The sequence below is a fragment of the Mustela erminea genome, chromosome 16 (assembly GCF_009829155.1).
Source record: "Mustela erminea isolate mMusErm1 chromosome 16, mMusErm1.Pri, whole genome shotgun sequence".
Taxonomy (NCBI): Eukaryota; Metazoa; Chordata; class Mammalia; order Carnivora; family Mustelidae; genus Mustela; species Mustela erminea.
The window spans coordinates 15,127,178-15,149,820 of record NC_045629.1 but is presented as its reverse complement, the minus strand read 5'-3'; the positions used below and the strand labels follow the sequence as shown (position 1 = coordinate 15,149,820).

At 37.5% G+C, this 22,643-nt stretch overlaps 1 protein-coding gene across 3 annotated transcripts in view; it reads right to left on the bottom strand.

The window, feature by feature from the left end:
• NKAIN3 (sodium/potassium transporting ATPase interacting 3) overlaps positions 1-22,643 on the bottom strand; it is a 621,391-nt gene that overhangs the window by 256,409 nt on the left and 342,339 nt on the right. For all 3 annotated transcript variants that reach the window (XM_032316116.1, XM_032316117.1, XM_032316115.1), the window contains exon 3: positions 18,460-18,540. In XM_032316116.1, coding sequence (XP_032172007.1) covers positions 18,460-18,540 — 81 coding nt within the window. The remainder of the gene's footprint in view (positions 1-18,459; positions 18,541-22,643) is intronic.

Genomic DNA, 22,643 nt, shown 5'->3' with positions numbered 1-22,643 from the left:
GTACACAAATGTTCACAGCAGCTTCATAATAGCCAAGTGTTGGAAAAAACCCAGATGTTCTTCAAAGGGTGGCCAGTTAAACAAACTGTGATATGTCCATACTGCAGAATAAATACTCAGCAATAAAAAGGAATGAACTATTGATACATGTAATAACTCTGATGAATCTCTAGAGAGTTATCCTGAGTGAAAAAAGCTCATCCCTACAGGTTATGGACGGTATGATTCCATTTATATAACATTCTGAAGTGACAAAATTATAGACATAGAGAATAGATTAGTGGTTTCCAGAGGTTAAGGACTAGAGGCGAGTATGTGTCTATAGAAAGGTAACACAAGGGATCCTGTCGTGATGAAATGTAGAAGTGTATCGATGTAAATATTCTGGTTGTGATATTGTATTATATGGTTTTGCATATGCAAATTTGCCAAAATTGCCCACTGTGGCAGTTGGGCCAAAGGTGTACTGACTCTCTGCATTGTTTCTTGCAACCCTGTGGGAATCCGCAGATAAAAACCTGCAAATAAAAAGCTGAATTCAGACTTGGTTTTCAAAGGAGATTGATTATGTAGGGAAATGCTCTCATTTATAACCTGTGAAAAAGCAAAATATGAACCTATATTTTAAGTAATGACAAATTTAAAGGGTATATATATTTACCTATATGCTGACCCATGTGTATACTATATATACAGATACATACCGCACACACAAAATCTATATACATTGCTGAGCTCAACAAATGGAAATACTAAAATACTATGAGTGACGGGGGAAGAATAGAAGATAGATTTTTCCCTTCAACGTACTTTTCAGTTTTTAAAAAACATTCCTACATTACCTTTATAATCAACAACAACACAACAAAACAGTTTAGGTCATGGCGACCCAGCCCACGCATACTTCACAACTTCAGACCTTTCCTAGTAGGGTGCCAGAAGAAATGGTAAATTATTGCAAACCTGGATCTGATATTAAATAAATTATCCTTCCTACTCTCCAAACTGATGACTTTTATAATTAATGGGCTAATTTAACTGCAAATCTTCCAGTTAGTAATATTAATTAAAAAGGAGACATGTAAATGACCTTCTGAAAAGGACTTATCTCTTAATTTGCCCACAAATGAGCACTTGCCATTACTTCTTAATCAATACCAGGAAGCTGGCTGGAATTAATGCGTGGCTTCCTCGTTTCAGCCACTTTTAAGAGCACTCAGGATCACCACATGCGGACTGTTCAAGGCCAACCCTATATTTCCCTTTAATTTACTTGACCTTTCAGGCAGTGAGTGAATTTAAGGCCTTTATAGGCTTGGCCTGAATAACTGGCAACTTTCATGACTTTAATCATGGACCAAAAGCTTTGGGAAATGTCAGCCTTTTCTACGCCATTGTTTAATATGTTAATAAGATCATTTACATCTTTTGCTTTGTAGGTGGAAGGCCATGAATAAAACTTTTTTTTTTTTTTCCCCTAGGATGAAAGAGGAGTTCTTTCCTCATAATCTTTTTTCTCACATGAATGTGCCTAGCAGGTTCTAAAATGGACACTTGTAAGCGGATACAGTTGCCTCTTTTGGAGAGATCTGGTTATAGAGGCAGCATAGAGGTGAAAATCAAGTCTAATGTCTTGCATATTATTCCTGGCATCCCTAAATTGTCCAGAATGGAACTTTCTAATACATACTTAATGTATAACTTTTCATACTTCATAGCTAGCCTTCTAGCTATGAAGCTAGCCACTTTTCTTTTCATAGTTAGCCTTCAATTAATTCACTCCTCTTTCTCGAGAATGTTGTTGACTGTGTTCTTATGCATATCTTAACAAGAATTTTGCTAGCTTGCCAATAGTTAGGGAGACCCTTAAAACCACTGGCATGTTCTTTCTTTAATCTTATAATACCCATTGGTTGTTTCAGGCTTGAATGCTTCCATTCCCTGGATAATGTAAGTGGCCCAGGATGGGAACTGCCAAGTTGAATTCAGCTAAGGTCAATAAGTACTTGCGTCCCATGACTGCACTACAACGAAGAGGTGAGGATGAGTCTGAATTATCTGTCCACGACAGCATCGTCTTCACATCTTATATCTTACATTTTATGGCTTAAATCAGTATAGGATTTCTCCATTTTGGACCTGAGGTGTAACAAAAACATTAGCACTATATCAGAATGCTTATTAGCTCAACAGCAACATGTTAGAAAAAGGTGTAAGGATATTTATTTTATTTTTTACCTTTTTTTTTTTTAATGAAGGGGAAAGCAATGCGAATTAAATAAATAATGGGAAAAAGAAAAACGAAAAGCCACCACAATGAATTGTTCATTGCAAGGGAGGTAATCGTTAAGACTACACCTGCTCTCAGACACAGCTAGATGGATGTGGATGGGACAGTAGTTTTGAACTGGCTCTGCATTAAAATACCCCTCCTGTCCTTGCTATGGCTGGGCTGACGGCCAAGGCTGCTCCTAGATTCTGATAAGTCAATTAGATGGCACCAACCCCAAGTCTACGTCACTTCCCTGAAAGCATCCATGAACTGGTGCCTGATACATTGAGTTTGACTCTCACTCTAGCCACTCGTTTTGCAGTGCTCACTAGCGATTTTAACTTCTCAGAGATACGGTTTCCTCATTTGCCCAGTGGAATGCGAGGCACGGGGCAGGACTCTTGGGGCCACATGGGGGGAGCTGCCATAGATCACGAAGTTCCATGCAAATGTTACAAGGAGGATAGCCAAGGAAGACAGCAAGTGGGGCAGTGGACGTTTCGAATCCTGATTACAGGGTTGAGAAAATAGACATTTCAGATAATTCAGAGCCAAAGCCTTTTTGAAATCTGAAAACACGAATGTTGATTTATAGTCTTTGATGCCTGAATTCACAAGATGACAACACTAAGGCTTCTCATCATTTTGTGTTGGGTAGCCTTGCTGACAGCCATGGGGACAGGGTTTTGTTTATTCACAAACCTCACTTGTCTCTGCCTCTCAGGCTGCTTCGAGAAGACGGACCACTCCTTAGTGGTGGAGAAGGAAAAGAAAGTATGAGAACAGTAATAAATTTGCTCTGTTTTTGTTTGTTTGTTTTTCCCTTCCATATTGTGTTTCTCTTACCCAGCAGAGGTCACTGTCAATAATGGATATGATCTTAGTCTCGGAGACAGCATCCTAGTATTAAAAAATACATTTTCCAGATTTCAGTTGTCTGACCAGGGGTAAATTATTTATTGCCTATAATCCTTTCACTTTCTTATTTATGTCAGGGGAAAGGCCACTTTATTTGGAAGACTGATGTCAGGGGAAAATGAGCCGCCTCTGTGAACTTGCCTAGTATGCAGTAGACCTTCTCACGCTAGCCTCTTTGTTTCTTCTGACCAGCTTCGAGGCCTTTGCACTGAGAGATGGAGTCTTTGCTCGAAGGTGAGCTCTGTGTTATAAGAGTCCTCAGCTACACTCTGATTTACTCAGTGTTGCCAACGTACAGCTGAGAAACTACGACTCCCAGACTTCACATGGAGCAGAGACAGAATTTAAGGGTCTCTTATAACCCTGGCCTCTGATCACATTAGCAAATTCTGTGAGCTCTGTGTTCTCATTGCACTTCACATCTGATTACTCTCCCTGTGGCCACTGTTATGACCCTAGGCCAAGCCCCTTCATGTCTGACCTGGTCCACCACAATTATCTCTCTATGGGTCCTCTTGCTTCCCCTCTTATTCCCTGCGCAGTAGTCGCAGTGATTTTTGACTCTGTGATTCTACGGTGCTCAACCTTCCACTGGGTTCCCATTACCTTTGGACTAAATATAAATCCTTATCATGGCAGATGAGATTCCCACAGGATCTTGTCACTGCCCTGCTCTCCAGACACATGACCTGACCTCCTCACCTTGTTCATGGCACGCTGGCCACACAACACAGAATGTACATGCCAAGCATGCTTCTATCTTGGGGACCTGGCATTGCCCCATATGTTTCTACAGCTTCTCCCACCGTCCATTTCCAGGAAGTTACTCTCTATCCTCTTATCCTACCCATCTCCCCCACCCCCTTAATAGCACTTAGCACAACAAGCTATTATGTCATGTATTTGTTTGCTTATATAGCCTGGCTCTGAAACTAGGATATAAACTATGCGAGAGCAAGTTTCTCTCATCTTCCAGGCACATCCTCAGCAACTACAATAATATCTGGCACATAGCAGATGCTCAATGAATTTGTTGACCAAAAATGTCAGATTCCAAGGCTGAGAAAAGAAAATGTTTAAGAGAGTTGGACCTCATTTTAAAGAAAATCCCTAAAAAGATTATTTCTGAAAAATATGTGGAAAATGAGAAGCTGCCAGTGAGCTCTATGCCTTTGGCACATGTACCCCGGCATTACTTCTTGCTTTACATATGTGACAGTGTTTTGATGACTGTTGTCATGTTTTGTAAAGCCCCTTGAGCTACTGGAAGGCAAATACAATATAAATGCAAACTAATAATAAACCACCTCTCTGTTTGGTACTCATAATAAAGTACACAAGGCTTTTGATGATAAAGTAGAGAGTTTCTAAATGTAAAGAAATAGGCCAAGTCAAAATCATCATAGGCCCATCCAAGCAGCAAGGGACCTTAGCATGTAAACTCACCACAAATTAGACCTAGGAAACTCACTTCCTGATGATTTGAACAAAGGTGAAAGCTTCCCACCTTCAAGGCATTCTGTTAGAATGCCACTAATCTTTCAGTTAAACAGATACAATTCTGATTTTGTTGTCTACAACACAGCTACCTCTAAATAAGTCAACATTTTTTCCCTTCTGGAGCACATCTTTTCTTACATTAAAAACACTATAGACAAAGAATGAATAATAAAACCTATGATTTAATTGGTTAGACCCACTCAAAGCCAAGATTATAGAAGTCATTTAAAACTTTCTTTCCATAATATTTTTGAATATGATTTTACTTTTATGATAAGGAAATTAGAGTCCGAGTTTATATGACTTAATTATAGATGCTCATAATACATAAAGGAGAATATTTTGGAAAAGTTGGATGTGACTCTCTCATCCTGTTCCAAATCTATGTTTCTAAAACTATCACAGAGAGAACACGTGTTTGCCTAACGTGCTTTCCTACTGCCTTTGATGGCAAAACAATAAATTTCCTGAGCCACTTTAGAGTTGTCAGTCCTTGACGTAATGTTTTAAAAGTAATCCATTCATGTGGACTTTCATTGTACTAATTTTTTTTAATATTAAAAAAAAAACTTCCGGGGAAAGTCAGAGTTATAGTTTAATATGAATCTCTGTTAAGTAATTGAATGTTTGGCTGTTATGGTAATGTTCTGGCATTTCATATTTTGCCTTTGCTATTGGACATGGAAAAGAGAAAGAAACTTATCACTTTTTCACTCCTTTTGGGAAAAAGATAATGTGGAAAAAACATTATTAAAGCAACACACAGGAGCTGCAATCAGGTTGTAAAGGAGTTTATAGACCCAGCAAGATGGGCAAATAGAGAACACGGAAAGAAGAAAAAAGGAATTTGTCTCAGTTTTCAGATTGATGTTATTGCTGATAATCACACACATAGAAAGTCTTGACTTACTTCTCATATGGAAAGCTAAATTCTTAAAAAAAAAAAAAAGGAAGTTACTGTTGATCTATGTGATTCTAGAATAGGAATTCCAATTACAATTCTGATTTGCAAGGCTTAAGCTTGCTAGAAACCCTTAGAGAATTTAACAAATTAATGTAAACACTGGGAATAAATTTCAAAATACATCCAAAGTCCATTTTGTTGTTGTTGTTGTTGTTCAGCTCCCCAAATGACCAGTCACGGGTTATGTTTAATCACGTTTAAACCATGAGACACTAGTTCGTGGCATTCTTCCTATAGAAGTCATCCCTCAGTACACTTGAGAGTTTCAGATTCCTCTGGAAGTGAAGACTACCTTCATTTCACTTTTTTACAAGTTCAAATATGAAGAAATTATTGTTACTGACTTAATCCCCAAAGGGAAAAGAATGGGGAAAGTGAAATTACAGTAATAAAAAGGAGATTTTCCTTTAATCAGCTTCTTATGAAGAACTGTAAAGCGAGCTCCCGGTATAGGATGAAGGTGATCACACCTCCTCAACGGCACAGGACCAGAGAAACATAGGGACAACGATTTCTTCTCCAAGAAATAACGGCCCATTACCATGCTTTCTCCTGGACGAGCCAGTGCATTAGCGCACTGAGTCATGCAAAGGTGCTTAATGGCTCTGAGAGAAGGTGCATCACACCTCGCTGACAGGGCTCATTTGCATACAACCCCCCCCCCCCCCCGTTAATCCCAGCAGGAGGTGTGGATTCAGGGGTCTCCCAGAGCAGAAACCTAGAGATTTTTAGATAAAAGCAGTTCTTTACTAAACTTTATAACCTCATTCCAAACTCCAGTTGTCAGTTAACAGCTTTCAGGATGACATCTTAAATCAAGAAAATGTCACACGTGTACAGTAACTGGCCTAATCTTTTCTGTAAATTGCTGCCTGTGGTTTTCAAAAACATAGTAAATTGCTGGCAATTGACAATGTGTCTCCCCTGCACGGCTAACTTCACTTTTGCACAGTTAACAAATCAGGCTTAAATTATTCATCAGATCACCCAATGTCTAGGCTCTTCTGACTGTCATTGATTAGGGACCGTAGCCTGCCTGCCTTTTATACTGCAGAGAAATTCACACTCCCAACATCTAAGATTAATTGTACACAGGAAATGATAATGCTCTTTGTCTCAGTATCTCAGTTAATGGTGAGCACAACTCACTGTACAATTGGCATTTCTGCTTCCTATGCTGTCCTGAAGCGGGACAGAATATTTTCTCACATTAATACTTAAAATAGACTTAATACCCCTTTATACTTCCAGTATACTGAGGAAGTGTTTTCTCTATTAATTCCATAATTACAGGGCAGGGAAAAAATGATGAGTTATATGTACAAACTAAAACATCAGATGGACGGTTTAGAAATGATGCCATCAAACCATTGTTCATTGTTCTGGAAACAGGGTCAAATCAACTCCCCATACAGCTCAACCAAATTGAATTTTTGTTGCTAAAATAAATGTGGGGGGAGAATGCTTGTTCTGAAAGGGTGTCCTAATACCATTTTTCTTTTAGGAGCAGACATGGGATTTTTCAAAAAGCATATTTACCCTTCCTTGAAATACTTTTTTTTTTTTTTTTTAGATTTTATTTATTTATTGGATAGACAGAGATCACAAGTAGGCAGAGAGGCAGGCAGAGAGAGAGGGGGAAGCAGGCTCCCTACTAAGCAGAGAGCCCGATGATGCGGGGCTTGATCCCAGGACCCTGGGATCGTGACCAGATCAAAGGCAGAGGCTCTGAGCCAGCCAGGCATCCCCTCGAAATACTTTTTGAATCAGTACTGGCTCCAAGCTAAATAGTGAGGTTGTACGGTACAAAGTTGTTGCATTTGAGGAACACATTTGTTCACTTATGCACAGGGAAATTAACTTTAGATCATCCCCAAAGGATTCCCAACATCCTGGCATTTTCTCCTGACTGTGCCTGCCCTGACTGTGGCTGTCCAGGACACTAGTAGTCATGATCTGTAACTTGATAACTGCCTTGTTTAGAGCATGTCCCTATAAGAACACCTCCCAAAGGGAGTGACCTTGGCTCTGATGCATATAATTCCATGAAATTGTGTCACCAGTATCAGCTGGCCAGAAGAGAGTCTGAGAAAAGAGTGTAGGATGGGGGTGGGTGGATAGATGCAAATTCATTTCAGGAGATTATTAAGACTCAAAGCATGTTTCTCACCTATGGTATGTCAGTAACAGCGTCTGTGTTTGTGAAAGGTCAGCTCAGTAGTACTTGTAATGCTGTTTTTCACTGAGTGTGTCCAATCCCCAGCCCTTCTTCCTTAGGACACCTCTTCGGATCCTGGTGAAGACTTTATTTATTTATTTATTTATTTCCTGCTCTGTGATTCCGTGCTCTTCTCCCTTCATTATTATAACACTGTTATTGTTATTTTCTTGTTACTGCTCATTTAATGTGTGTCGTTCCTAGGATACAGACGTTTTATGAGGAAAAGAAATGAATATAGTTCCAGTGCCTGGCACAGTGCTTCAAGTTAAGTAAATACAAAGTAAAATTATCTATAGAATTATATGTGATTAGTTAGACATTGGTTTTGGCTGTACCTATCAAGCCCCGAAACACATTTTCTACTATAAAAGAATTCTGGTCATAGGCAGCTCAGGGTAGTATGAAAATCCATAGAGTTACAAGGTTCCCAAGACTCCTTTTTACTTTTTCTTGCATTTTTTTTCTCATTCATGGCTAATGTACTCAGGGTCACTTCCTAGTCCAAGAAGGCTCTCACCACTGTGGTCATAGAATAATGGCCCCCAAATATGTCCGTGTCCTAATCCTCACTGCCTATGAATATGGTACCTTCCATGACTAAAGGGCTTTGCAGAAGTGATTGAAGTGAAGGGCCTTGATATGCTGAGATTAACCTGTGTTATCCAGGTGAGCCCAATCTAATCACCTGAGTGCTTAAAATTTGAGAAGTTTTCCTGGCAGTCAGAAATCAGAGAGATGCCAGAATGAGAAGGATTCAAGCTGCCATTGCTGGCATTGACGATGGTGGAAGGCCTCTAGAGTTTAGAAAAGAGAAGGAAAAGATTCTTCCCTAGATTTTCCAGAAAGGAATACAACCCTGCTGGCACCTTGATTTTATTTTATTTTTCTTCATTTTAGTGAGATATAATTGACATATAACACTGTCTGCATTTACAGTGTACAACATGATAATTTGATAGAAGTATATATTCCAAAATTATTGCCAAAATAAATGTAGTTGACATTTATCCCTTCAATTTTTTTTCTTGCAATGAGAATGTTTAAGATCTGTTCTCTTAGCAAATTCAACTATAAAGTATACAGTACTGTCAATTACAGTCATCATATTGTACTTAGCATCCCAGAACTGATTAACTTTATAACTGAAAGCTTGTAACTACTGACCACCTTCACCTATTTCTCCAACTCTTTAAGCTCCACTTTTGGCAAGCACCATCTCTGTACCTATGAACTCGGTTTTCTTAGACCCCACATACAAGTGAGATCATACAGTATCTTTCTCTGCCTGACTTATTTCCCTTAGCATCATTTATGTCATTAAGGTCCATCCGTGTTGTCACAAATGGCAAGATTTCCTTCCTTTTTATGACTGAATAATATTCCTGTGTGTGTGTGTGTGTGTGTGTCTGTGTGTGTATACATATCAAATACATACAGACATTGATCACATTTTCTTGATCCGTTCATTTGTCAATGGACACATAGATATGTAGGCTGTTTCCATGTCTTGACTAATATAAATAATACTGCAATGAACATGGGGGTGCAGATATTTCTGTGGGACAGTGATTTCATTTTATTCGGATAATTCCCAGACGTGAAGTTGCCAGATCCTATGGTAGATCTATTTTGAATTTTTTGAGGAACTCCCATACTGTTTTGCATAGAAGTTATTTGACATCTTGACTTTAGCCCATTGAGACTCATAGGATTTCTGACCCACAGAAGAACTGTAAGATTTATATTACGTGTAAGATTTGTATGCTTTAAGTTACTAAAGCTGGGCCTGTTTCTAAACTGTATGGGTTCCTTAGTGGCCTTTCCAGAAGTTCTTCATAATTCTTCTGCTTCTATCTCAGTGGCCAGACTCTTACAGGGGGAAAGAGATTCATGTTTTTTAGCACTTCTGTCTCACAGGAAAGCAGGGTTTTCCCGGACTCTTCATCAAAAGAAAGGGGAATAGAGATAATAGAAAGTAACTGGAAATTTCAGCCACCGTTTGTTTAACAAAAACATAATTATATAAATATAGTAGAAAACTAGGAAAATGACATAATCTACATAGAAGTTGACCTCCCATTTGGAAATTAATTCAACAAATGGATATCCTACCTTTAAATTTTCAGTTCTCTAAACTTCATTCAATTTTTGCCTCTTCCATTTAATTGTAATCTGAGAAACTTTTGCTTTTAAAATTTCTATACTTTTAGTAAATTAAGAACTACTGTTATTCAGATTCCACAACTAAGAGAGCTTGAGTCAAACCAGCTTCCACAAGAACAGACTAGAATTACTTGTTTAATACCCTAATTTTTTTCTTCAACTTCACCTTTCATCTGAATGTGAAATATTCCGTCTGGTTTTTGTAGTAAACTGGAAGATCCCCCCAAAAGCCCACCCTCTGAGGGAGCCCAGAGTGCCAGATGCTTGAACGTGCTTATTGTAGCACAAATGATTCCTGTCAACCCAGCTGGATGGCTATTGCTGCTTGACTTCTGTTATTCCTGAGTCAAGAATCAGCTGGAAGGAGACTAAAGCCGAGAACTTCCAAACAGTGGAAGAGATACAGCCTTATCCCTGATTACCAGACACATTGGGCTTGTTTCTGGTTCCCCTTTCATCCTGTCTTCCTGTGCCTCTGTTCCCTGCTCTGGGCACTTTTTCTCTGTTGTCCTCACTGTCCGTCCTCAGAGAGGACATGGAGGGCTGAAATAGCTCCTGCCTCCCGACTCTTGTCCCCTGGTGGGTGCGTGCTGCAGCCTGGATCCCAGCCAGCTCTGCTGGTGGGCAGATATGACTTACAAGGACCTTCGTACTAAAGGGCAGGTTATTACAAGGACTTCTGAATTACTCTGTTAGAGTTCCCTGCACCAAGAGAAAGCAAAACAGACATCCTTTCCTACCTGTCATCTTTGCCAGTAATCTCCTGACCAATCATTTTTTTCACATCTTTTCCTATATATCTGGTTTGATTTCCTTATTGTTCTCATCATCCTGCATTCTCAAGCTCATCCTTTCTGAGCCAGGGATCCAGAACTTGTGTGCCACAGCAGCTGGTGGGACCACACTGGGCTTCTCGGTGGCTGCCATGACAGATCTATGTACAAATACTTTTAGGTCCATTTGAGTTCAAGTTCCCAATCAGTCTGAGGCATGAGGCCCACACTTCCTCATACCATTCACAGCACAAGAGAAACTCTCTGTGCAAAGAGAACTTCTTAGATATTATCACTGCTACCTGTGACGGTCCCCCGCCCCAGGTTACATAGGAGAATTTGATACAAAGCATGTAAATGATTTGTGATTGCCTTCATCTGAGAGTAGTGTTGAGTAATTGTTATCACAGGCTCCTTTGTTTGTACGGTGTCCTTGAGCTTAAGGTTCGTTAGTCGTAATCTGGCCCTGTGGTGTTTTATTTTATAAAACTACTTCATGGTATAGGCTGCTATTCTGGTTTTAAAAAGTAAATTAAACAAAAAAAAAAAGTAAATAAATGCAACTAATCAAGCTCTCTTTTTAATCTTGTGAACACTGGAAATGTCACCTGAAATTCTTCATCACCAGGCTTGTACTCTTAATTGACGTTTCATAACAAAAAGATTGTGTCTTCAAAACAAACTAATTAACATCACAGCAAGAAATCCCAAAACCTTAATGGCATTTACTCATGTTCTATTCATTCTACACATTGTTCTAAAATGGTCTTATGTTCAACTGACTGCATCAAAAATTCTGCAGTAGCTACTTTAAATTGTCTTTAAAAACATAGCAAAGCATTTGAATATAAGCTATAAAAATGTGGTCTCTGTAGCAACAAAGTTTTCTTAAAGATCATGCTTACATGGAAATTCAGCAGGCATGGTCAACTCAGAATGGCTTAATTTATATAACCCGTGGCTTAACAAATTACATATATTAGAATAATTAAAGGTTTATTAAAAATAAAGATCATTGGGGCACCTGGGTGGCTGAGTGGGTTAAAGCCCCTGCCTTAGGCTCAGGGCATGATCCCAGGGTCCTAGGATTGAGCCCCGCATCAGGCTCTCTTCTCAGCAGGGAGCCTGCCTCCCCCACAACCCCTGCCTGCCTCTCTGCCTACTTGTGATCTCCATCTGTCAAATAAATAAATAAAATCTTAAAAAAAATAAAAATAAAGATCATTTAGGGGCGCCTGGGTGGCTCAGGTCGTGATCCTGGGGTCCTGGGCTAGAGCCTGCTTTAGGCTCTCTGCTCAGCTCTACTTCTCTCTGCACACCCCCATCATGCTCTCTCTCCCTATCTCTCAAATGAATAAATAAAATAATTTAAAAATGAATGTCATTTAAGGAGAATTTGATTTATTTAATTTTAAGGAGAATTCGACATATTCGAAGACTTAACATCGGAAGTAAGCAGTTGACTACTTCCTGTCTCCTCTCCCAGAGGAGCAGAGTCACAAGAAGGGAGAAGAGAGGGGTATGTGAAGGCCTTAAGGATGGACAGCTCTAGTGAGGCCACCACAGATTTGAATCAGACAGGAGACTAGTGTTTAATGACCAAATCTACCACAGAATCTATACACCAGGTAATAAGGATTGGAAATAGAATTTGAGCCAAAATAGTTGAGATCCTCTTCACTATAAAAGAAATAAAACTATTTTATAATTATAATCCAATGAGTTGAGACAATAAACGCTATACTGGTACCACATTTACCTTTCTTTCAAAGTTGACCTCAGGCATATGTTCATTATAAGAATATGAATAAACTACAAAATTTTTTAAAAAAAGCACTTCTGTGTAGTTTTCTAATTCTTTTTGCCTGTGTCCTTATTCAAGTTATTCTAGTCATATAGCCAACAAAACTACTGTTAATAGAATAATACATCCATCTGCTTTTTTGGGGGAAAAAAACACAACCTGTTTGAACCGCTACAGAAGGGCATAAGATTATCACACAAAATTCTGATTAAAAACTCCTGACACCACCCACCCCACAACCTCTATTAAGCAGCACACTTTAGTTTCTATAGGTCATTGGACTATAACGTAGGGGCAAATGATATTTGTAGAGCAAATGTTTTCAAAACCTTTGCATTTGATGAAATTTATGAAAAATAAAGTACTAAGTTTAAGCTAGGTTATGATTTTCTCTATATAGAAAAGAAGCTACGGGGAAAACAATGATCTTCCTACACAAAGAGGGACCCTGAAGATTCTGTTTTAAGAAGTTGTGTTCACTTAGATCCATGCCAAAAGAAAAAGTATAGTTTAAGTCTTTTGGTATAAGAAATGCATAACTGTTTATGCTGCTTTCTTTTTTTAAAAAAAAATAATTGTATTATTTTGGGGAGAAAAAAGGGTTTAGATATAAAAGGCGAATGGTACACAAGGAACCAAACATAAAGATAAACATTTGCAAGTCTTTGGGTCTTCTGTCAATTTAATGCCTGGAAGCAGATTGTGATGGCTCTTCCTTTATGAATCCTTAATAACTGGGTAGATATCCGCCACCACTTCCATCTTCCCCAGTCAGTAGCACAGACAAAAACATTCTGTCTGGATAGCAGGATAAGTATATAACAATATATTAACTCAGTTCCTTAAATTGTTATTCTAGGGAGCTGAAAGAATTTATGCATTTTCCCAGTGTCTCATTGATACAGATATGACATTTACTTCACGATAGAGTTAATAGGATACCATTCTTGAGGTTCCAAATGTAGGCATAGTTTTGCTGGGTTTCTAGGATGCTCCTGTATCATTTGCTGCTACACGATTCTCAAATAAAGATATTTTGTGCCCTTAGCTTCACCCCTCTGTAAACATCATATTTCAAGATTCCTTTTGAAAAATGGCCACATAGGAAGAAATCACGAAAAGGAAAAGATAAACCCAAGTTTAACATTCATTGCTAGATTCAATAAGTTGCATTTATTTAAATAAAGCAGAAATATACTATACATCATTGATTTAGTTTGAAACTGTCATCTGAAAAAGAATTCTTTGAGACAAAAATATTTAGTCCGTTTGTAAGAAATAATTGATAGACTGTAGACAGTGGAAGGAAACTGAAGTTCTATTTCCTAAGCAATTGCTCCTGTACAAAACTGAATTGACTCTAAAAGTTTTCTACTTGAAAGTGCCAGTCCAAAGCCACAGTTAGTGGAAGAAGCCAACCTTGAAGGAAAATGAATCTTGAGTAAGAGAGAGAATTTTTTCAGTAAGTACAGAGAAACAATTCACAGTAGGTAATAAGAATGAGCCTTGAAAAGAAAAATTATCTCATTGATCTTGCCTGGCTGCTCAGGGAAAATATTCAACTGAAGAATCTCACAAGAGAAGAGGACGCTTCTGTATGAAATGGTGATAATTTAAGTCCAAAAAACCAAAATAACAACAACAACAGAAACCCCCAAAACCAGAGAGTGCTATTATTGCCATTAGGGAAATGGCTTAAAATTTCCTTAAGAATCAAAATACCTACAAATCAGGTCCCAATGGAAAAAGTCCAGTTGTTAAAACATGATATCGAGGGGAAAAAATGAAGGTAGGTTTCCTTTTGAGTGAAGACAATGCAAAGCACCTATGTCTCTTCCCCACCCTTGTTTATAAGTTTTGAAAGGCCCCTGATCAAAGCAGATGATTAGTAAGATCTTCATAGAGCCTGTTGACATTCATTTTTCTGTCTAAATTATGCTTGTGCACATTCTGAATTCTAGAAAATGGGACACACTCAAAATTCTCTAGGCTAGCAACATGTAAGTTCTGCTCACCTTTTGAGAAAAAGAGGTTAGAAGAAATATTAGCTGAAAGTTGGTACACGTCAGAGTAAGCAGGAGCATGGCATAAGACATTAGCTTCAATTTCTTTGGAATTAAAAAGAAAGTACAACCTGGGTTCTTAACATAACTTATTCTGCAGTCTCTTTAAATGTAGCAAATGAGTTGAGTTTTCATATTTACATTCTGAATGTATTCCTAGGGAGGAAAAAATGATTTCAAGTCTTGCAACCTCCGAAGAAGTAGCAATAACTTATTAATTGTGCCCTGGGTGATCTTAAACTGTGGCAGAAAAACAGCCTTAGAGACTTCCAAAGATGCATAAAGTTCTCCTAGGGGGAACAGTAGGGACACCAGGAGAATCTAGCTGCAGAAGTATTTCAAAAAAAGCCATTTACATGTTGAAGGAAAGGATTTAATTAATAGTGTTACAGCTGTGAAGTTAATATGCAGATCGGAGGTCCTATCACAAGGGACTGTTACATATTTTTTAAACAAGTCACTCAGTCCTACATTTTTTCCCGTTACAGCATTTGCATAGTAATAAATATACATCCCGAAGGCTTCGGGATGAGAATCATGATGTCTGTTAATTTCTTCAATAATAATAAAGATGATGATGTTGATGGCAATTATGAGAAACGCTATTTACCGAAACCTCACTCTTTGCCAACCAAGATCCTTTCTAAGTCCTTTATATGCATTATCTTATTTAATACTTTCAACACTTCAGTAAAATTATTGCTGCGGTTTTCCTCAAAGGAAACAGAGACTCCAGGAGATTATGTAAATGCAGACCCATAATTATTGCTGATCCCACCACACATGTACACCTTCCTCAAAAACAATCCAGCAATTTCCTTCAAGTTCTGGAAGATCTGAGGAGAATCAGGACCCTCAAAACCAGTGACAAACACATGATGCACAGCTGATTGGCAGACGAGCTAAAAAGGAGAAGAATATCTGGATGTTGGGATCAAGAATCCCCGTGGAGGTGGGGGGGCACCTGGGTGGCTCAGTCATTAAGCATCTGCCTTAAGCTCAGGAAATGATCCCGGGATTCTGAGCCCCGCATTGGGCTCCCAGCTCAGTGGGAAACCTGCTTCTCCTTCTCCCATTCCCCTGCTTGTGTTCCCTCTCTCACTGCCTCTCTCTCTCTGTTGAATAAAAAATAAAGTCTTAAAAAGAGAAAAAAGAATCCCTATAAGAGCCCAAATGTAGAATTGTTCATGCCCACAACAGTGGGCACTAATAGTTAATAAGAATGGTTACGCAGTTCCTATCACCGGAATAACACTGAGAAGAGATAGGGTGGAAATCAATCTGAATCCAGTTTTGGGGAAAAGATCTGTTATTTTAGAATGGATATTTTAGGCAAAAAACCAGGCCAAAGGAGACTTCTTTTCGTCTATTCAAGTGGGTAATGCCAAGAAATGCCTTCACAAACTAGCAAGAAATAGCTCTAAAAAAGTACATCCCAGCGTATATGGAGAAGGAATTTCTTATAAAAACTGCAGTCCAGTCTGGAAAGGTTGCAGAGGGGCTTGGGTTTGTCAAATGTCCTTAACTCGGTTCAAGTTTTCAGAATAGATTTCCTAGACTGAAACTGAGGCTCAACTGTGGCTAACCAGGGAAGTGTTCCCAGCCTTTGAGGCAGTTACTAGAAGGAGAACAACAGAAAATCTTTGGAGTCATCTATCCTTTTAATGACCTAGAATAGTTGGTTGATTGCCTAATGGTATTTGAGTGCGTGATGACATGAGAGACTGGGCCTAGTATATCCGTCGTGTTTAACCTCGCCCCGAGAGAAATGAGAAAGAGAAAAACCCTTAACAGGCGTATTGATATTAGAAAAGCAGTTACAAAAAGCAATTTGCTGAAGTTACCTTGCACAGCGGAGGGAAAAGAGACTGGTATGGAACAAAGACTGCTATTACCTTCTTACCACTTGCTAGGGTTGTTTTGAAGATCACCTGAGTCACCATAAATGATGGGCTTAGAACAATGCTTCATACCCCACAAGTGTTGATTACCACTACCATGTATCGGCAAACTGGTCCCATTTTTCTCTCTCACCAAGACTTAACGAGGTTAAATGATTTGCCTAAGGGCCTGTGGTTAGTAAGTCCTAAAGACAAGATTTGAGAGAAAGACTTAGGATTTGAACTTTAGTTTCCTCTGAGTGCACCATGTTACCAATTCCACAGGACCAGTTTCTTCTGGTCTAATATTTTACCAGAAAATTCGGTTTATATGGAAGAAAATAGAAGAGAATTACTACCCTGTACAGTAATGATTTAAAATGACCATTCAAATTACAAGATATAAAATGCCATGGTTTGAAAAATGCTATGCTTAACTTATTATTCACATTTATTATATTCACAAAATTTGCATTTTAAAATTACTTTATAAGCTGCACGTTACAGAAGATAGCAAGGCACTGATTTAAGTACTTTTTTCTGTCTTAAAAATTAGAGATAGAATGTGATTAATAGCACAAATATTAAAGGTAGGTACTCGTGCATTCGTAAAAAAGTCAGTATTAGCAATGTCATTTTTGGCTCCCAGAAACATTTGCCAATGTGAGAAAATGATGACAAGTTCTAATTATAAAGTTATTATAGTGTAGAATCAAGAGTAACCAACTCGGGAGGTTCTGGAGAAAATCCTTCAGGGAGTTTTGCTGCTTAGAGGAATCAAAAACTCTTTGTTACTCTAGTGGACTTCAGTGGAGCCTTACAATTCTGAGTCTGAGCTGGCCTATGCAAATTTCTAAGATCTAAAGCTGCAAATGCTTGTAGAAGACCATTATGTTACGCAGACATTTTCAGACGATCATACAATAGAGTAAGTGAGCAGACACAGAGTCGATAACGAGAAATCTAAAAAAAGAAACAAAACAAAACAAAACAAAACAACAAAAAAACTACAGCTTTCTTATTCTTCTTGTAATTATACTGTTCTATTTCTTCTCTATGATTTCTACAAATAAAAATTGTGCTGGTTTAAGAGGAAAATGTATGAGACACCCAGCTAGAAACTTTACTCAAGATGCTTTTACATTGGGATGGCCATCAAAAGCTGGTTTTGCAGGAGTCACCGTGAAAATTGTGTGCTCTGCTGACACTAGTCATAGACAGACAGAAATAAGGCTGGTAACATGTTGCATCAAGACAGCTCTCTTCGTCTGAGCAGAATTTCAAGATGCACTTAGTTGTTAGTCAAGTGACCCTCCAACTACACGTATAAGGCTTTCATCCTTTGTCACACTTTTTTTTTTTTTCAGAATTCGTATTGAAGCAAAGATAGCGACTTGTTATTCATATTGATTATATTAACATTTTCATTAATCCCCATTTCCACTGTAAATTATAGGAATGCTCGAAACCATTTTTCACTTAATATTTGGGACTGTTGTCATTGTAACATGAAGCCTCTTTAAGCGGGACACGAAGATACACTAGAAGCTGAGTTTCAGTGCAGCTTAATAAACCACCATAATGCCAGTTTTGAAATCCCATTAAATTAATACTCTCCCAAGATCATTCTTTTCTGATCAGTATCCAAACCTATTTTCGATTAGTATTACATTTCTAGAGTTACTTAGATTACTCTCTCTCTCTCTCTCTCTCTACACACACACACACACACACACACACACATGCACACACGGACACACACACACACACTCTATACACACACACACATGCACACACGGACACACACACACACACTCTATACACACACATACATATAGTCATAATAATTATTTATTAGTGTACTCTTTTTAAAGTGTACTTTAAAAGCATGATAAACTTACCTTAGAGAGTCCACCTACTTCCAAATAAAAGCAGATAATGAACACATTCCAGGTGACCCAGAGGGCAGTCCATACTGTGTACTAGAAAGAAAGGGGGTAAGGGGGAGAAAGAGTTGAAAAAAATGTAGAGATGGAAGTCATGTATACTAAATAAATCAATAATAAAAATGTCAATAAGTCTAAGTCTTCTGGGAAGAAGCAGGGTGCATTCAGAAAAGAGTGCTCCTTATGAGGTCCCCTAAGATCTAGAAATTAAAAATCCAATAGTTTCTTCGGCTTTCAGTAGATGCCAATAAAGCTAGATTTATTTTTAAAGTGCTTTGCTGGCTTGCAGATAAAGTTAAATCCAAGTGCTGACTTGATTTCTGTTTTCTGAGTATTAGCTTTTCCAGGGAATACAATTATGCAAATTTTTGTGAGTTATCTATCTATCTTTTAGTTATAATATTAACCTGTCAAGTTTTTAGGAATGTTAGTCAAAACCTGGCACTTCCATATCTCTGAACAAAGACCATGTTTGAAAATAGATGTTCGGAGTAAAATTAACAAACTTCCCTATTGAACAATTTTAGTATGAGTGGAGTGGGTATGTCTCCAAAGCGATCATGTAAAATATTTTTTCAAAAAACACAAAAATTAAGAAATGGGATGAAGAATGACTAAACAAATGAGAAATTTCCATAATGGGTTTATACCTTCCAGTCACATCCAACAGACTCTAAACATGATTGCCTTACTGATTAATTGGTTTTATTAGCGTAATGTGTATTAGGAAATGCCTTTCCTGAGAATACTGGTCAGTCTGAATTAAGGTAGCCTTGGATCAAAACTCATCTGTGGAGAAGGTCTTAGGGCACAATACAACCAGTCACGGATGAAGAAACTGAGATGTACAACTGACATACGGACTAGCTTGGACGACTGAGGATGGAATTCACTCTGGAAATGTAATACAATGGTTTTCTCATTCATTTTACTGTACCACAAAAATCTATAAATCCTTAATTCCTTAAACAGACGTACTAATTAAATCGCTGCTTTTAGCGGTGATTTTAATCATCACATGCTATTGTCAAATTAAAATAATTATTGAAATCATTTCGTTAGCTAATTCTGTGCTGTCTCAAATATAAAATTACGAATTTTAAACATTGTGTAAAATGCCACGTTCCTATCGGAAACCTTATCAAAAGCTTTTAACTATTCATAAAATTTAATTTACATTTTGTATCTTTCTGTCATTTATGATTTTTAAAAGGCTTTCAAAATAATCTCATGTAGGTGCAAAGTTTTATAAGTGGTTACCTTTGATGTCACATCATCTTTTGTGAAGGGGGTTTTACTTTTGTTATGTTATGAATAATAATAATAAATAATAATAATATTAATTATTATTATTATTATTATGCGTTAAGGTTCCAAAATCACTGGAAATATAAAGAAGTTGGCAAGTAAGTTAAATCATTAACACAAATTAAAATATACAGTGAGGTTTTTGGTATTTGTAGATATTGTTGATGCTGCCAGTATTTTCTGTTAGTAAAGTCTTCTGATATGAATGGGGTTAGACAGTTTTTAAAATGTGCCAAGTGCCTTGAAATACACTTTTATAAGTCACAGAATGTTCCTATGAATAGTGAAAATAGCTAATCTTCATCCTCAACTTTTTGCAAACTGATCAAGTCACAATAACCACAACAAATTTTAAAGCTGTTGCTAATCGGTATCTGACATTTTTCCTTCTAAATAAATCTCATTATGAGTCCATCAGAATGAGAGAACAGTGCAGACTGCTAAGTCATGAGAGAAAAAGCCAATGATAAAGGTTAAGTAAAGACATAAAAAAAAGTAAGACTAACATAAGGAAATAAATAAAAGTAATTGCAAAGCTATATGATTATTAATTATTAGGACAGAGAACTTAGACGTTTAAGTATTCTTTTAAAAAAGATAATCCACTCATGGTTTTAACAAATACATGATAAAATAAATCTGTTTAAAAATCACTGCACTGACTCAGTGACTGAAGTGATTCATGCCACTTGTGAACCTTCAAAGATAAAATTATCAGGCTGAGTAGATTCCAAATGTCAGCTGCTAATTCCTAACAATAACATGAGCTATTATTCTGCTGCTTTCTATGTTCTTAGTACTGTGTTAAGCACTTTCTATGTTCCTGGTACTGTGCTAAGTACTTGATGTTGATCAGGTTATTCAGCCATCACTCTAAATCAAGCAAGATAGAAATCATTTGATCACCTACTTAGTGTCATAGCTGGAAGAGGAGCTCTAACGTTCTGACTTCAGAGCTGAGATCCTTAAGTATGACGTGATAGGTTTCATTTTAAAAGATCTTAGGCACAGGACCATGGAACAATTTAGAAGTTACTACTTCACCAAATTTTGCAACTCATCAAGTGACCAATTCACCAAATTGTCAGTTTTTCAAAAATTAGTTTCATTTATATAATTCTGCAGCTGGCGATGTACTTGAATAACAATTTATTTTGCACTTGGCAACTAATGTGTTTTGCATGATATGAACATTATGTTTTTTTAAAAGCCATACTGTAAGCTTCTTTCTTCTGATATTGGTTTGTTTACAACAAAAAGTATTTGTATGAATGAGTTTTGGACAGTTATGACATGAAAACGATATATGTCAGCCTGCACTGGAGACACAAGCCTCTACATAGAGATATAGGGAAAGCGATACAAACACATCCATAGGCATTTACCTATACAGAAAGTATTAAAATAACATATGTATTCTTTTTCTTAAAGATTTATTTATTTATGAGAGAGAGAGAGAGAGAACGTGAGCAAGTAGGGGGAGGGGCAGATGGAAAGAATCTTCAACTAGACTCCTCGCTGAGTGCAGAGCCAGACATGGGGCTCTATCCAATGACCCATGAGGTCATGACCTGAGCTGCATCCAAGAGTCGGACATTCAACCCACTGAGCCATGGAGGCACCCCAATATATGTGTTCTTTTTGACATGGGTTGTTTTATTTATAATTCAACTGAAATAAGAATTAAAAAGGAAATGACTCCATTTTTAAGAAATACCTTCTGTTATCATGGAGCATGCTTATATGCTCATATATCCAGATACATATACTTGCAGTATAGAAAACAACTTCCCAATATATATAAAAAATTACTCTGTATAATTATCTAGCTACCTATTTATTTGTTGTACTTTGCCTATGTTCAGTACACATATTTTAAATCCTAATTTACAAAAATAAAGCCTATAAGATGAAACAAAAAATGTCCGTGTGTTTTAAGTAGCTTCCTGAATATTTCATAGTTTTACAAAGATAGTTCAGTGTTTTTTAAGGGAAATGAATTTTGGAAGTCTTGCAGTCTATTTCTTCCTCATTGAGCAATTAGTCTATAACATGAATTATTTTTACTTCCTGAGCTTGTTTTCCAATTACCAGAAAGGCCATTTTTTCATTTATTCACATGTGCATCAATCAGATACAGTATTATGCACAATATGTTAGACTTAGGATTTTAAAAAGTAGGTTTCTTGCTCACTCATTGTTCTAACAGTTTCTGGAGTTTAGTATTCATTTCCAGAAGAACTTGAGAGTAATGTGCTGTCCCCTTCATTTTAATTGCTCCAAAAGCAGAGTAAAAGCAAAAAAAGATATATTGAACAGTTCAGTCATTTACCAAGCACTTACTCTGTGTTCGGTTATGTTAAGCAAGTCACATACATTACATAATATAATTCTTAAAGACAATCTGAATCAGGTTTTTACATATGAGATTAATTATGGGACAAATAAAGTAAATTAATGTCCCAAGACTTCACACCCAATAATTGGTGGAGGGGATATAATATAGGACCAATAAATGGAAAATGGACACTTTTTTAATTTTATTTTTTCAGTGTTCCAAGATTCATTGTTCATGCACCACACCCAGTGCTCCATGCAATCCGTGCCCTCCTTAATACCCACCACCAGGCTCACCCATCCCCCTACCTCCAACCCTGTAAAACCCTCGGTTTGTTTCTCAGAGTCCACAGTCTCTCGTGATTCGTCTCTCCTTAACTGTCATGCTGAGTAGTCGCTCAGGAAGGAGGTTTATGATGACATAGCAGGGAATTTTCCCCTGTGTAATTCAAATTACACAAGTTCTTGTTTGCACCTGAGCTTTCTGCATAAAA